Source organism: Hippoglossus hippoglossus, chromosome 20 (genome assembly GCF_009819705.1).
Source record: "Hippoglossus hippoglossus isolate fHipHip1 chromosome 20, fHipHip1.pri, whole genome shotgun sequence".
NCBI classification, from domain to species: domain Eukaryota; kingdom Metazoa; phylum Chordata; class Actinopteri; order Pleuronectiformes; family Pleuronectidae; genus Hippoglossus; species Hippoglossus hippoglossus.
In genome coordinates, this window is record NC_047170.1 from 7,464,611 (window position 1) to 7,480,955 (window position 16,345).

General features: G+C 44.4%; 1 protein-coding gene across 1 annotated transcript; it reads right to left on the reverse strand.

The window, feature by feature from the left end:
* Positions 1-275: 275 nt before the first annotated feature.
* Positions 276-15,981, reverse strand: slc22a17 (solute carrier family 22 member 17). The gene is given in 13 exon segments (XM_034572026.1): positions 276-2,159; positions 2,692-2,803; positions 3,484-3,707; positions 3,788-3,861; positions 3,863-3,894; positions 5,121-5,245; positions 5,689-5,854; positions 6,648-6,681; positions 6,683-6,775; positions 6,777-6,804; positions 8,380-8,483; positions 12,882-13,445; positions 15,536-15,981. Coding segments are annotated over 12 exon segments (1,746 nt in total). The 5' UTR covers positions 13,359-13,445; positions 15,536-15,981; the 3' UTR covers positions 276-1,882.
* Between the last annotated feature and the right edge of the window lie 364 nt (positions 15,982-16,345).

Consider the following 16,345-nt stretch of genomic DNA (forward strand, 5'->3'; position numbering starts at 1 on the left):
AAGGCGACTTTACAAAAAGGTTCTCGCCTTGACGTTAAATGTATGCAACAGTACAGACAGGCTTCATTAGTGTTTTAGACTGACTCTCCGATCTGTGGGATTCAACCTAAAAATACATCTATCTAAATTTTTACTCATCTTATACCAGTAGATTCTATTTTTATCTAAAATGACCCAGTTACACAGAAAAATGTGTCAAAGTGACATTTTTTGATTTTCATGCATTTGCAGCTTTTTCTGACTCATCCCATAACACCACTTCAAAAACGTCCATGTGTCGTTTGTGTAACAAGTTTAATTTGACATGAAATCAGGCTACAGAGTTAACAACATCACACTCGTCATTGAACAGATCAACAGTGTTGTCAGGTATAATAATATTACTCGAGCCAAGTTAACAACAATCAGTGTATAAGTGTTTGGACTCGTTGAGTGCAACATACAGGACATTAAGAAAAACTACCAAAGGCTGACAGACGAGGGCGCCAGCAGAGGTTCAGTGTCCTTCAATAGCTCCTCAACCCCCCCCCCCCCCACCTCGTTCTCTTAATGCCACTCACCCGACTTGAGAAAAATAATTACCCGAGCACATCATCACAAAGACGCTGTCAAGATTTCACACTCAAAATAAAGAACAGCCATCTCTGATGTGTGGCCGAGGAGGAGTAGAGGGGTGGGTTCATCCGGAGCTGCAGGGGCCCTCACCCGCTCCCACTTAGACCTCACAGAGCGTCGTCATCGGGCCCTTTCTCCAGCATTGATAAAACATTCAGTTCAAATAACAAACGACCTCCATGTCCTGACAAAAAAAATGTATGTGTCTGGTTACACACAAGACACTTTAAAACTTCTAATGTAGTTTGTTTGTACCCGTCTATTCTCTTACAGCGGAGACTGGCCATCTAGAGAATTACTGAAGTAAAACAGAGGAAAGAAAACCAGCCCTTCAAGTTCCTCCAGACATGCAGACAGGAATGTTGTGACAGTCACTGGACCGGAGAAAATGGAACTTTTCCTTCATGCCACATAATTTCAAACCAATTTAACAGTATTTAGCTTAGAACCAAAAGCCTCCAGCTTCTGGATAATTTATTGATTATGCTTATTAACAACATAAGTTATAAATATCGCTGGCTCCAGGCCAGATTCGGTGGTTCGAACATGATATTCTGATTAAAGGCCTTTTTGTTCTGCTTATTTGCCTCTGATCTCAATATTGATGATAGCTAATTTGTGCTCACAAACTCCTCTGCACTGCTTCTCCACTGCATAGCATACTGTGCATAGTTTTCCAAAACTCAGCTTAAGTTAAAGAAACTAAGTCTAGAGTATTTACACGGCATGTATCACCCACAGCCCCCATAGTGTTAGAACAGACGTCAGAGAACAGAGTCCTACTCTGTTTGGAGTGTCAGCTAAAAAAGAAGTAGACAAAATCTACCTTTGTGTAATTTCGTACACTTCTGAGCAGATTTTGTGTCGTCATACACAGCAGACATGACAAAAAAAAAACAGTCTACGCAGGTTTAGACAAAGAATAATTTCAGTTCCTCGTTGTGTCTGGATGGTCAGTAATAAGCAGCCAACATCTTGCTGTGTGGGGTCTGTCATGAGGAGATGTAGAAAGATGGTGTGTGTGGGAGTGTATTCAAACACATTCAAACACGTCTAAATGACAGGAAACAGAAAGATGAAGATGTAGAATATTGGCAGCTGAACCATCAGCCTGTGTCGGGAAGACAGGAAGCTTCGACCTCATTCTGTCTCCATCCATCTTAAGTCTCTGCACCGCTCCATCCTTTTTCTCCTCTGCAGGAACATGACATTTGTAATGTCCTGGCTGCAAACGCTACACGGTCTATGCCTCTTGTCTCTGGATCGTTTAGGTCTCTGGGTTGGGCGTCGCCAGCAGTGGCACATTGTCCCTCCTCCTCCTGCCCAGCGGGGGTCGTCTGTACAGCTCCCCGTCGGCCAGCGTCTGTGGCAGCGGCTTCCTCTTGCTCTCGGGCAGCAGCAGGATGGACAACACGGCCAGCAGCGCCAGAGACGAGTAGACTACGTGGTGCAGGAAGTAGCCGTAGTGGTTCCTCAGGTCCATGAGCGGGGAGCTGAGGCGGCCCAGGCAGCCCAGAGCGAGTACGATGCCCACGCCAATGCCCCTGCACAGACACACCAATCAGATTTGACATATACCAACACGTTATTTCAGATTCAGTGTTAAGTGTTAGAATTGTTAATTTGTGAACACACTTTTTGTCTGATTTTCTGGATTTAATAACAGTTATATTAAAGATGTGAACAATAGGGTCCAAAGGTCTTAGAAGAGAACATTTTGTTGTTAGCTTAGTTTTGCATTAAGTTTGGAAACAAATGGAAACATCGACCAACTACCAGCACCTCAACAGCTCACTGATGTATTATTCGTATACGAGTGATCCAGGTTAATAGGGAGACATTTCCAGATGTCAGAAAATGTCTCATCATTACTGACAGCTACTGATGGAGATTCCTACTCTCCTCAGTCATGATTGGCTGTATTTTTCATGTAGGCATCCTGAGCAGGCTCCACAAGCCTTCTACACCTTAAGAGGTTTTTCTGCAGAACTATATGAGTCCACTTTTTGAGAGTCTGTGTGAGTCTGTGTGTGTGTGTGTGTGAGTGTGTGTGTGTGCGTGCGTGCGTTGTCCTACCTTATAACGGTGGGCATGATTTCTGCGGTAAAGAGGATGCAGAGTGAGGCAGTGGCCTGAGAGGAGAACAGACCCAGCACTGAGAAAACGGTGATGGCCGTCTCACTGAGGTCTGAAAGAAAAGAGGAAGAAGGGAGGGGGGGGACACCCATTAGGGATGATGTATTATCTTGATCAAGTCCAGCATTTCTACTTTTCAGTTTCAGATAATACATCATGATGCCTGTTGACTTGAACTGAATCAACCTCCCTCAGCTTTTCTTAAACCTCCTTCACTGACTTAGAGCGTGAAGTAGAAGAGTAACTCACCTAAAACCTTCCTCACAGGTGACGGCCTCTGCACCCCCCTCAGCCCACAATAAGTGGTTAAAGCACAACCTGACACAGCTTTGACTTTGCTGCCACTGCAGTGTCCTATATAAACTCAATGTCGTGCTCAATAATGGCCACATGGGGGAGACAGCGTGTTTCTCTATAGAGAGAACGAAGGCACCTTGACTAAAGATGACAGGTGTGATTTTAATCGTGGAACACAAGGTCAACATCACGCAGTGACGTTACGACCACGGGTCTGAGATCTATCAACATTTACATTCTTTCCGTTGTCACTAAGGAACAAGGATGTGTGTCTTGGTTCCCTCTGTCCTAACTGGAATGAAGGTAAAAGCAGAGGGGAGTTCATTAGAGGGGGGGGGTCCCACCTTGTTGGTTAAGACTATTAATAGCTCTCCTCATTTAACTCTAGATGTCCTTGAGAAAACAACATCCTGCTGCCGACCAAAGCCCACTTACACTCCATGAGTCCGAGGAGGATCAAAGAGGCCAGCCCTGTCATCGTCATGGAGAGGAGCAGGATGCCGCGGCGACCGCACCTGTCCACGGTTGTCCAGAGCAGGAGCCAGGCGCCGCCGCCTGCGCACACAGGCAACAGGTACATCCAATAGAAACTGGGGGCAGTGCCTCTGACGTCACCTCGGAACGAGCTGTAGCAGTGACTAATGCCATGAGAGATGAACCTGAGGGAGGAAGGACACGGAGTCAGCAGCCATGTTTTTCCAGAGGTGTAAATGAATGACAAAAGCACAGGATGACTTACGAGGTGAAGCCGAGCACACACATGTTCTTCCAGATGTTCTTGCTGTGGAAGAGCTCGGGGAAGGACAGGTGGGGGGCGGGAGGAGGTGGACGGCTCTGAATCCAGCTCTGCAGAAAACAAACAGGACAACTACAGCATTTCTCTTTTTATTAACAGTCCAATAACACAGAAAATAATGAAATGAGCCGCTTTTCCTCTTTGAATCAATAGCTCTCAGTCAATGTCAGGAGCACATAAGCTCAATCGATTCACACCACAGCACATGAACAGGTCACTTAATTTGAACACAGTAGAGGAAGAACCCAGATTCACGTTTATAACCCACTATCTATAGTAACTCACAGAGAAAATGACATTGTAAGTGTTTATTGTTGCATTGGTCAACAACTGCAACTTCTATGACTGACCTTGAACCATATAAAATGTCTAATTACATATATTTTCGTTTCATTTATTTATTTATATGCATATTCATTTATGAAGTGGTGCAGTGGTTATTACTGTCAAGTAGGTTCATGGTTTGAAGGGGGTTAGGGTTGGAATCTGGATCGTTCACTTCCACTTAAGCCGTTATGTCCTGGCAGTGCAGGTCTCATGTTGTTTGTGGCGAGTGAACTCTGTGACTTTTTTTGTTATGGAAAATTGGTGGTTTATGAATTCTAGTGTGGATTAAACAAACAGAAAGTGAACTTCAAGTACTGTACGGGTCCTAATAACTTTTAGTGTAAGTGTTTATTGTCCAAGTGTACAGTGAGCGTAGTTCAGCGGGAAAGTGGAGAGCGGCGGTAATCATTTGTAAGTGTTGAGCTGCATGTAGCAGAAACCCTGGGTTAACCACAATGCATGTCTGTCTGCTCTGTGTCTGTGATTGTATTGACAGCAAATCACTTCCCCTCCCAAATCCCAGGTTACTGGAGCCTTCTAGCAGTGTGATCCCAAATGTGAGTAACATCGCAGAGTAAAGTAGTGTCAAGTGAATAACACAGTGGAAGATTTGTTTGATGCTTTTAGCTTGTTCAGTTACGTCGACTCACAACATTTACATGTAAACTGTCGAGTGAAATTCCAGCTCAGATGACTATGTAGCGGCTGGTTGGTCATTGTGCTCCATTGAAAGTCCAATGTTATTGAGGAGCCTTAAATAAATAATGGGTTAGAACTGATCATCATTATGTGCTCTTGGTGGTGATGTGGTGTGTGATAGATACTCGAACATATAAATAATGCACACTAGATAAATTGAACGCGTATTCAGGCCGGCACTGACGAGTCGCTCTCATGTTACGAAGCAGAATGAGGAAGTAAACCCGTCGCTGCACACACACAAACACACCTGTGAAGCTCTCGTCATCCCTCGCATCTCTGTTGGAGTTTCTTCTCTCGCTGAACGAGTTCATGTCTGCAGATCGCTCTGACAGAAGGAGCCAGCGAGGGGACTCTGGAAACACTCCAGGAATGCTGCAGGAGAGCAGAGACAAAATATAAGCCTCACATACTTTTCGATCTATGCTGACCTTTACCCAGCAGCAACAGTATATACACATTGGAGGATTTTGTGCTGTTACCCAGATTTGCTGCTTCGACATGGAAAATAACCAGCGTGGGCCTTTAGTTCTTAATCCAGCTTTCTTCCATTCTTTTTAATACCTGAAATTCATTGCCAGTAATCTTTCTATAATCTCTGTTAATTTGATTATTAAACTGAAATGGAAGCTTATCTTGAAACAGAGGCCTTACAGGGAGTGGAGACCTCAAACAAAGTGGCCCTGATGCGTTCCGACATGAGCTGAAGGGCTCAGGGTGGATGAGGGGGCCCTGGATCAATACAATCCGCAAAAGCTTCCAACACATCAGTCAAAAGAAAAATGCTTCTGATTAAAGTCAAAGACTCCAAACCGTACCCATAGCTGAGGAACAGTGTCAGCGGTGCGGCCCCAGCTCCCAGCAGGCCTCTCCAGGACTGCAGCCCAGTGCCAACGGCCAGCAGCAGCAGCTCTCCACTACAGTCATCAGCCCGTGCCAGCATCGTCACCACCAGCCTCAGAGAGGGCTCACACAGCTCTAGACCTGACAGACAAACACCTTATATTGGAGGGGGTGGACTCTGAAAGCAAACTGAAGCATACTATATCTGCCATTGTGCACAGGCAAAAGAGCATGTGGATGGACAGATAATACACATACCTTATAATTGATGCGACAGAAGTTGGATGAAAATGTGTTATTGTGCTGCAAAACATTCTAACCCTTATGAAGCCATAATCATTACAGGATTAGAGCAAATCGCAAACGTACCTTTGAGTGAACACAGATTGATTTATTAATATTCCAAACAAATGGTCTGCTGGTGCTAGTGCTGGTATTTTCACTTACTGTGATGTCATTTTGTCATCTCAAATGCTTCACACAACTAAACTCTGTACAAGCTAAGCTAAAAGGTTATGCAAGTCAATAAATCATAATAAATTATAAAAACTCTTGAAATTGGTCGAAACATTTTTAAATAGAAATAATAAACATGTTTATTACAACTAAATAAACATTAAACATACTTCAGATTCTAAATATCTCTAGATACATAGATTTAAATAGGATCATGCAACAACTATGTCCTGCAGCCGGTTAAGATTGGCCTGCAGGACGTTTTCCGAGGGTTAAAACTGTCCTCTACTTGGAATTATTCACTTTGTCTGGTTGTTAAAGCTCAAAGCTACAACGTGTAAGTAATGGTTTATATCCAGATGTATTTATTTCAGTCCAGATGTTATTTATTTCAGTCCCTCCTGCGATTTCATGGTTGAAGGTCAAGATAGTTACTGCACCAGTGTGTATCAGAGGTGCCTCCTTCAAAAATACTCACTGGTGATGTACAGAGTGAGGTAGACTCCCGCACTAGGCAGCCGCCAGACAGAAACGCATAACGATGAAGATGGAGGGGTACGGAGAGACGCACACCAGCACCCCGAACACCACCGACAGGGTCAGGGAGGGTCAGCAGAGTCTTGGACCTGCCCAGCCTGCAGAGACACAGACATGCACACTGAAAGACCGCATGACCCACACACACTTGTGTTATTATACAACAACACGGTGAGAACAAGAAGACCTCACAACAAATACTAGCAACTTCCTGACGGATATAACCGAGTGATGATTTGCCAGTTTCCAGCTTCGTGCATGTAACAGCAGTTTTGTTTCCAAAGCTGCAGATTAACACAGTTCTCTTTTCTTCTCTGTGCATCCACAGGAGGCAGCGTTAATTCACCAGTCTTAACAAACAGATGCTATGCTCAGTTGGTCAGCAAATTAATGAAGGCTGTTAGCTGATTAAAGTGGCACCATCATCCCTCACAATGCCCCCAGAAATACAGCTTCCCCTGTGTGGCTTTCAATCAAACACACACACACACACACACACACACACAACACACACACACACACACACACACCACACACACACACACCACACACACACACACACACACACACCACACCACACACACACACACACACACACACACACACACACACACAAGATCCATTATATCAATTATCTAAAATACTTGGGGTGATCCAAGGGCGACTCCCGAGCATGACGTCCTAAAATCCAGCATAATGACGCTTAGAAATGTTTTTTTCATTATTTACTTCTATATCATTCATTGCTTATGTGCAGTAAATTGGCTTGTAATATATTCCACAGTGTGTCTGTAGCAAACTGTCTGTGATGGAAACCCCAGTGAGATGCCCTTAGGGGCGCTTGTTACTAAATCTGTCTTCCTGTCGACTGGTGGCCACCGGCTGCTGACTCACATTGGAACCACTGGCAGTCACAGTAAATCTACAGCAATTTCATTTGAACATAAAAATTAATCAAGATTGAAAAGAAATTGAATGGCTCCATAAAATAAAATAAATGAATTAAATTGAAAAAAATATTTAATGCTGAATCACACAATTATATTCAATTTTGAGTTCAAGAACAAATCTGACACGAGGACCTGCAGAATCTGAAATGTCCGGCTGTTCTTTTAACTTCCAGGCTCATCCTTAGGGATGTATAGCCCCTTTTCCATTGGTCAAAAACCCCACCAACACCTACTAACATCTGGCTTTTGTCTGCAATGGGAATTGATACAATAAGCTTTCACTCCCAGGTCAAATGACTCTGCAGCAGACACAGGTTTTAAATGGCTCTGGTTCTAATCGACAACGATGAAAACCAGCTACATTAAGTCGCTTTTTTAGCAGGTTAACCCACGTTTAAAAATCTGCGTATACCTGCAAATTTTGGTGTTAAAGAGGTATTACAAAGGATTCCCTGATTTGTTGAACATGAAAATACTGCTGAGTCACTACTAAAGTGGTAGCTGGGAAAACATCCTATTATCTGAGCTGCTCATCCTCATGGGGAAAGTTTGCACCTGTACATTGGTACAACAGGGGAACGGTCCTAAGTCTCCTAGTCAACATCCAAAGATAATAAGGGCAGGCAAAGATGATCTTCCTCTTCTTTACCTGTCTGTGAACACTTCTGTGAAGACCAAATGTTAAATTTGTCTGTCTACATGTGTGTGTTTAGCATTTATTACCTGTCTGCAGCATAGCCCAGACCCAGACAGCCAGTGAGGACGCCCAGGATGAAACACACCTCCTCCACAGGGACCAGCCAGTACTGACCACACACCAGATCCCACTGTAGAACACACACAGACAAAAAAAATGGTCATGTAAACATCAGGTAGAATCAGGAGCAGCAGGAGAATAATTAGATTTTTTAAATCACCCTTTGAGCTTTTTTCAAGATAATCGATGAACCTGTTGAATATCACTAAATTGTGATACGGTACAGAAAGTTGTTCGATTATATTAAGCAAAACCACCAAATTTACCCATACCGCCAGGTTTTGTGATAATCCATTCAGTCGTGTTTACATAATCCTGCTAACAAACAAAACAAACAAACGCTGTTGATGAAACTGGAACTGTACGTTTCTGTATATGGCTTTTCCATGTGGGTTATTTCGGATCACTGGTAAATAATAATGAACAGTCATGGTGTCAACAGGCCTGGATTAGATCCGATTAGATCCCAGGCTGAGAAAAAGACACAGTTTTAAACCTTCTTTAGAGTCATGATACAGGAAGATGTGAGCAAGTGATGTAACAGAGTGTGTGGTCGTAATAGTCAGAGGACAGTAGTGTATTACTGTTATTGTTAGTAGTACAAGCAGCCACAGAAGCAGTAATGGTAGTAACAGTAGTATTAGAGACAGTCTGGTCACATGTATCATAAAGCAGTGCACACACATGGAAAGTCAGCACATCTGTTAAACAGAAAAAACACATATCTGCTCTCAGATGTGAGTTTTAATCACATTAAGTCGACCCACTGATTTTGCACTAACAGCTGAGCTCTTCTAATGTCGCTGTCGGCGGCCTGCTGAAAGCAAAATGATTTTAATGATGTGAAGGGAAAGAGAGAGGGAGAGCAGAGGGCTGCTGATAAAATTTTTTAAAAAAAGGCCTTGTATGGTCGGAGCCCGTGCACAGAAACATAAAAGCCTGCCACATGATATCAGGCATCAGGTCGCTGAGGCACTGAGTCACGGCAGTGCTCCACATGAGTGGCAGCACAACAACCTTCAGTGCTAATGTGGGTGGAATGCTTTGGACAACAGGAGGGAAAATGAACACAAACCAGTTTTGGAAACCCCTCAGGCTGGTTTTGAGCCTGAGCACCAATCAGCAGCCTTTCACATTTCTGACTACAGGTCATTTGAAAGGGAGCGCTGCCTCGCTGCCACTTGAGAACAACAGGAGAGATGACGACATGAAAACAATCTATGGTATTTTAAGTTTATGGAATGTATGGTTCCTTTGTCCCAATAATTAGGTACATGGTCTTGTACCTTTGCCATTCTTTATCCAAATCAAATGTTTTATGGTCACGACTCCTCTCGTAGCTGGTCAGCCTGCGTCCAGGTTTAAAATACTTATTTTTTAAGGTTTTCTGAACGTCAATGAAGAAAATGAATGGGAAATTTACTTCCGGAATCAGAGCCGCTCTAAAAGTGGCACGTCACTGTTACACTCCATTAAGAAAATGTAAAAATGTTTGTGTTTAGCTGATCTAATATTAAATTTCAAACTAATCACTGTACAGTACAATTTATTGATGGAAACCTCGTTTAAAAACAGAGCAGTGTCATCAAACAGTCCTGTTTATTGATTCAAAATGTTGCCCCTTAGGGCCTGATACACACAAACACACCAGAGAGATACAACTACTATTGTACAATGCTCCCACAACATTTTTGTTGGATGACAAATATCTATCCTGATATTCTGCTGCAAATCCTATTAAATATGAAGAAATAATAAGAATTATGTGTAGAGTATTAGCTAAGAGATGTTCAGTGGAGTATTTATTGATCAGCAGGAGTGGTGAAACTGATCAGAGAGCTTCCCGCTTCCTGCTCAGACGGCCAGCTCAGCAGTGAGGAGCCAAGCAGCAAGGGAGGAAAAGATAATCATGACAGCAAAAAACACATGTCTGATGTATGTCAGCATCCTTGTGCTTGTCTGCCTGGGCGATGTAGACCATGATCATTTTATTCTTCTTTGTCAGCACAGATGCATTTCCTCCAGATAAATGCTAGTGCTAAATGCTTCCCATGGCAGCGTTTCTGTATCTTCAGCTGCAGTGGTGTGGGTGGATTAACAGCAAACTGACCTAATACCGCAGAATTCAGGACTGGGTGTGGTTCCTACATCAGCATTCGCCGGAATAAAAACAGACACACAAACCACGGAGCCCCTGCCTTTAGAAGAAAACTGCGAGCAGCTGCCCAGGCTCTGCTGAAGACAGTAATCACACCAATCCAGTGGTCTCAATATGAAATCCAGCTCTGAAAAGAAATGAGTGAGCTTCTCTACACTGACCATGCAAGTCAAAATGTCAAGCACAGCACAAGAAGTCTACGAACTGACAATGCATCAGCGTATCATTCCTGTTTATCACGTGCCTGGTATCACCAAAAAAGACATGTGAGTCAGACAGAATCTTTAATGTCATTTAGAAACAAGAGCTCCACTGTCAGCCTCATTATTATTATTATTATTATTATTATTATACTTCCCTCTCTTTACGTCATCCTCTCATAACAGGGATTGTGTATTTATGAGCAAAAACTATATTAGGAGAAACAACAACTATTTACAGGCAAAGTAAAACTCAACGCAAGCTACAGTTAAGAGATGCAAAGTTGTGGTCAGGTGGCAATGTTACCTAATCCCTGGTTTACAAACAGTTACTGTGGTGCCCTTGAGCAAGGAATTCAAAGGCTCTGTTCCTGTGTTTGTTCTATCCCCATTAAGTACACACTGCTGTTGATCCAATTCCATAGAATGACTCCTAAGACGATCCTGTACCTCGGAGTCCATTCGTTTCAATGGACGGACTGGTTCTCCCCAGTGACGTGTTTCAGACGTGTCGCAGATTACAGTCTCTTTATGTCAGGTCGACACAGTGACGTCGGCGAAACTGTGAATGAGTCACTGAGCCTTATTCAACCTGCTTCACTGGCTTCTTCGCATTGTTTTGCTCTGCACGTGTTTAGCACTATTACACACAGGATGAGCTTTTATCCTCTTCCTTGTTAAAACCTGGTGCCTACATTACCAACAATGCAACTGGACCTCTGACAGTCGGGTGGTGTGTTGTGCTAGTCCGTCCTAATACACACTGGAGCCTGCAGCAGAGATGGCAACAGGTATTTTACTTTGCCGACTTCACGCACAATCTGGAGACACTAAAACTAAAATCAGCACAGTGTCCCTTTACTGAGCTTTGATATTTCAGACCTGCGTCATATATCAGTGAAATCTCTCGATCATATCTCTTCACGACCACACTGACGTAGGTTAGAATCACATTTCTCAATGGGTGACCGTTTCTTCACACTACCATCACAACTCTGACTGAGCCTGTCGCTGGTGTGGAGGCATAAACATATCCATTAGTGTGGGGAAGTCCATTTAATAATTTTAAAGGCTACAACTACAACCTACCTGACATGTGAAACGAAAATGCAGACAGAGCGAGTGGATGCTTGTGTAAGTGGATACTGATGAACTAATCAGAACCCTGTTTGTTTTATTATATATAATCAAAGCCTGGAAACTACACCAATGAGCCTGCTTGTGCGTATTTTTCCGACTCGCAGATTGGACATCTCACCATTCACGAATGCAAAAAGCTAGTCTGGCAATGCCAAGCCAAAGCCCCTATTCCACTGATCAAAAAAAAAAAACTACCCACACTAACATATGGCTTTTGTCTACAATGGGAATGGATACAATCGCCATTCACTCCCGGCTAAATCAGTTCTGGATCTGATTGGCAGTGATGGAAACGAGACACCCAAGGTAACACTAATTTAGCAAGAACGCAAGGGGAGAGTTTTTGTTTAGCATCTCACTTTACGGTGACATTGAACGCGATGCACCAGGGGAAAAAACTGAAAAACACACTCCTCTAAGGGCAATGGGAAAGGAGTCAGAAACCTTTTTAGCGGGTTTAGTCAGGTTTAAAAACCAGTGTATACCTACTAATTTTGGTTTGATAGAAGTATAACATAATCATCTGTGATTCTTGGTAATTCTGTAATTTAGCAGTGGTTTGTATGGGAAAACAGCAGCAGAGTTTACTGGATCACTTCTTAACCACAACAGGAGATTACTGTAGGGAAATGGGATCAGGGATATCACACACCTCTTACAGAAAGGAGGAGTTTTCACAACGATCCCTGTGCTCAAACAACCACAACAACACTTCACTTGGTCAGCACTTTTTTAACAGAAAAAGCCAATTAATAACTTAAAAAACTGCTCTGGTCCTTTAAAAGCTGATGAGGAGCCGCTCTGGATCCAGACGCATGTGCAGCCAAATTTAAGTTTAGCAGAGCATTGCAAAAAGAGAGACTGCACGCTCAGCAAGACAATTAAAAGAGGAACAAACTTAAGTCCACACAAACAAAAAGCTGAGACAGCGATCAAGGTCAGGACTGTAATCAAAGAGCTGGAGCTTTACCTCCGTAACAATGTTGTTCCTCAGCCCCTCTGTAACGTTGTAGTCCCAGCCAGCCACACAGTCCACCACTGCTGACTGGCTGCCGTTGACGTACTGCTTACACTGGGATGGGCCCCTTCTGTCCCGAAGCCTCTCCGACTTCTCCCAGGGCAGCGAGGCATTCAGCACCTCCAGCGACGGCAGGGGCCCCGGCAGGTGGCAGTGGTGGGGCGGGGAGAGTGTGATGAGCGGGTCAGAGGAGAGCAGGAAGGCCAGGAAGAGGTTGGGGAGGATAGTGAGAGCAATCAGCACCCTCTGCTTCTTCCTGCCCAGCGCCAGCACCATCACCTCCCCCGTGGGAGGCAGCGAGGGTGGGGCAGGCAGGGAGGAGGAAGACGGGGCTGGGGAGGAGGGCACAGGAGAGGAGGGTACAGACGGAGGTGGAGCAGGGCATGGAGAAGGGGAAACGAGCGGGGGAGAGTCCGGGGACGTCATCATTGGTTTACAGGCGGAGGTCGGAGGGGTGAGGTCGGTGTTGTCTTAGTGGTTTGTTCCCTCGTAGAAGGGGAGAGACGTAGGAGAGGTCTGTGGAAGAAAAGGAATATTTAAACAGCCCATAGAGGAATGATGTGTCCCAGGACACCAGTCACAGAGGGAAATAATATCGATGGCTTAACTCAACGCCTGAACTGAGCCGCGCCACCTGTTTCCTACTGTTACAAGTCCAAATGTCTGCTGTGAGCGGCAGGACATTGATATAATCACCTGCTGGTATTTGGCTGCAGAAAAGGTCATAAAGCCTGCCTCCTCCACATTAGTGGATGGGACATCCAACAATGTGTTCTCAAATATGTCATTTTCCATAGTTCTTATTACACTGATGTTTGTTCAAATGTAATTTTTTCTGGTAAGTTTGGTTTGACTTAGTTGTTTGATGCTATATAATTGGGGTGAAACATCATGATTGACAGCTAAGACTGACTTCCCATTGGTCAAGTGCATTTATTGGCGGTACCTTGATACTGCAGCCCCATCACTTAATCACTTAGTCTTGGTCTCAAGATGGCTGCATTTGCATCTGTGATATTTTGGCTTCATTTCTGGATAGTGGGAGGACATGGAGATGCAACGTCCATCTTTATATACAGTCTATGGAAAGGACAGATTTCCCTTCTTGACTGTGTCACACATACAGCAGCCTCCAAAGATCTAACATCACATGCTAACAAGTTGTAAAAAACACAATGTAAACTAAAACCAATTTTTTTCTTTACATTTACCTGTTTTAGGACAAATTCAATTAAACAGTATGGCATTACACAATTTTCGGCAATATTTATTTACAGTGTCTAATATATCACTACTTTTTCTGACAGAATGACATCTCCCGATTGATTTAACTTAACAAACATCTGAATACTGTATCATACAGCAATAGCTTGTTTTTGTAATATAATGCTGTCCAAACAGAGTAACTTAAGTACAAGAATTTGATGATCACACCTTAGCCCCAAGTGTGGACATGCCCAGGGGGTTCAGTGAATCAGCTACAAACAGTTTCTGGTTCCAGTCTCACAATTGTGACGACTTGCTGTTTTTCTTTGCCTTGTGTGACAGTGAAGATTAATATCTTTGTGGTTTTGTACTGTTTTTCAGCCGAAAACATGACATCAGACCATGTCTTTTAAAATCATTTCGCCAAACTCACCATGAGTTCAGAGCCCCGCTGACTGATATGATTGAGGGTGTTAACGTACAAAAGGCAGTGAGGCTTTTTAAATTATATACAACTTTTTATATTGAACAGCACAGGATAAACCCTCTCCCACAGACTTTGAACCCTAACATCTGGAGCCAGAAACCTGAAGTTAAACAGTTTATTGCTGGCAGCTGCCGGTGCACAGAAAATCCAGTATAGCCCTTGTGTGCCACCAGTCTGCATTAACCCCACCCTAAGAAGTCTGACCCAGTCCTAACCCCACCCTAAGAAGTCGAACCTTGTCCTTGCACTACTTTAAGCCGTCTTACCCTTTTGAAACCCTTTCCTCTGCAGACAAACCTCTCCTGACTGTGTCCTCAACAACTGAAACTTGCTGCACAGGTTGAACCACATGACAGGTCAGTGCACATATGATGAACAGTCCAAGAATTTCTTCGCCTTACCTAAGCAGCTAACATTTGTCAATGCATGTAACCCTGTCCTGTGCAGTCTAGCCTGGTTCTGACTCCGTCCTAAGCAGTCTAAACCTGGTCCTGACCCTGTCCTCAGCAGTTTTGGCCCTATATGGATCCTTAGGAGTCGAACCTGGTCCTAACCCTGTCTTGAGCGGTCTAAACCTGTCCTCAGCAGTCTAACTTGGCCCTGCCCCGGTCCTCAGCAGCCTCCTGTGCGGGACACATGGACGAATTCCAGCCAGTGTTTGTGCGTCTCCTGCACAGGAAGCCTGACAGAAAGGAATCCCATAGGGTTACATAAGAGCTTTGCCACGGGGGTGTGGGAATGTAGCCCACCGGGGCTGGCTGCTCTCTGTGGAGGTACACACTCTCCAAGCCACCCGAATGAAACGGTGATGTAACTTGCAGCTGGGCCAGAACGAGCTGTACCGGGGCGGCACAGCCCCTGGTTCAGACCCACAGCTGCCCTCACGGCTCTGGGGGACATGGACGTTACTCACCGTCTCAAACGTCGTTCAATGTGTGAGGAGATGCCGCCGTTATCCCAACATTGCGGGCGCGGGCACAGGGGAGACTCGAGGGTACTTTCTCCGCAGTCACCGTATCTCCTCCGCGCCTCAACGCCAGGAGGCTCCGTCCCTTACACGAAAACACATTTCTGTCCCCGCAGACATGTCGTCGTCTCCTCGGAGCAACGCCAGCTGCCGCTGCCGCCGACACAACAAAGGACACCGGGCTGCTGCTGCTGCTGTCGGAGCCGAGCCCAGCGAACCCTCCGTCGCCTGGAGATGTGGGGATGCTACGTCGCTCTGCTACCGCCGCTGCGTGAGTCCTGGTGTCCGTCTGCCGACATTACACACGTCCGTGAGACAGCGGGCAGAGTGCGAGTGACTTCAGCCCCCGACAAAGAGCCGCTGTGACACCGAGAGGAGCCCGATCAGAGGTGCGCGGTGCTCCGGCTCACTTCGGCAATGTTCGGCAGAACCCGTCAGAGCGACGTCCCCTCGTGTCACTGCTGCCGAAGATCGTCTACGCGCAATGATGAATCACTCAGTAGTGAATTGCATTCGTACCTTCTGCTGTTTCGGGTTATATTGTTGCATATCATGATTATAAAAGACTAAAGATTCAATTATTTGTAAATTAATTGATTAGTTGTTATCAGCCATAATAATCAGCTACTATTCAAAGACCAAACAGTCTGAGCTGCTGTTTCATTTTCTGAAGCTAATCTAATTTGTTAAATGTTGTTTAAAACATACTTTTATTAGAGCTGAACATTAGGTTTGCATACAGTTACAACATGACAG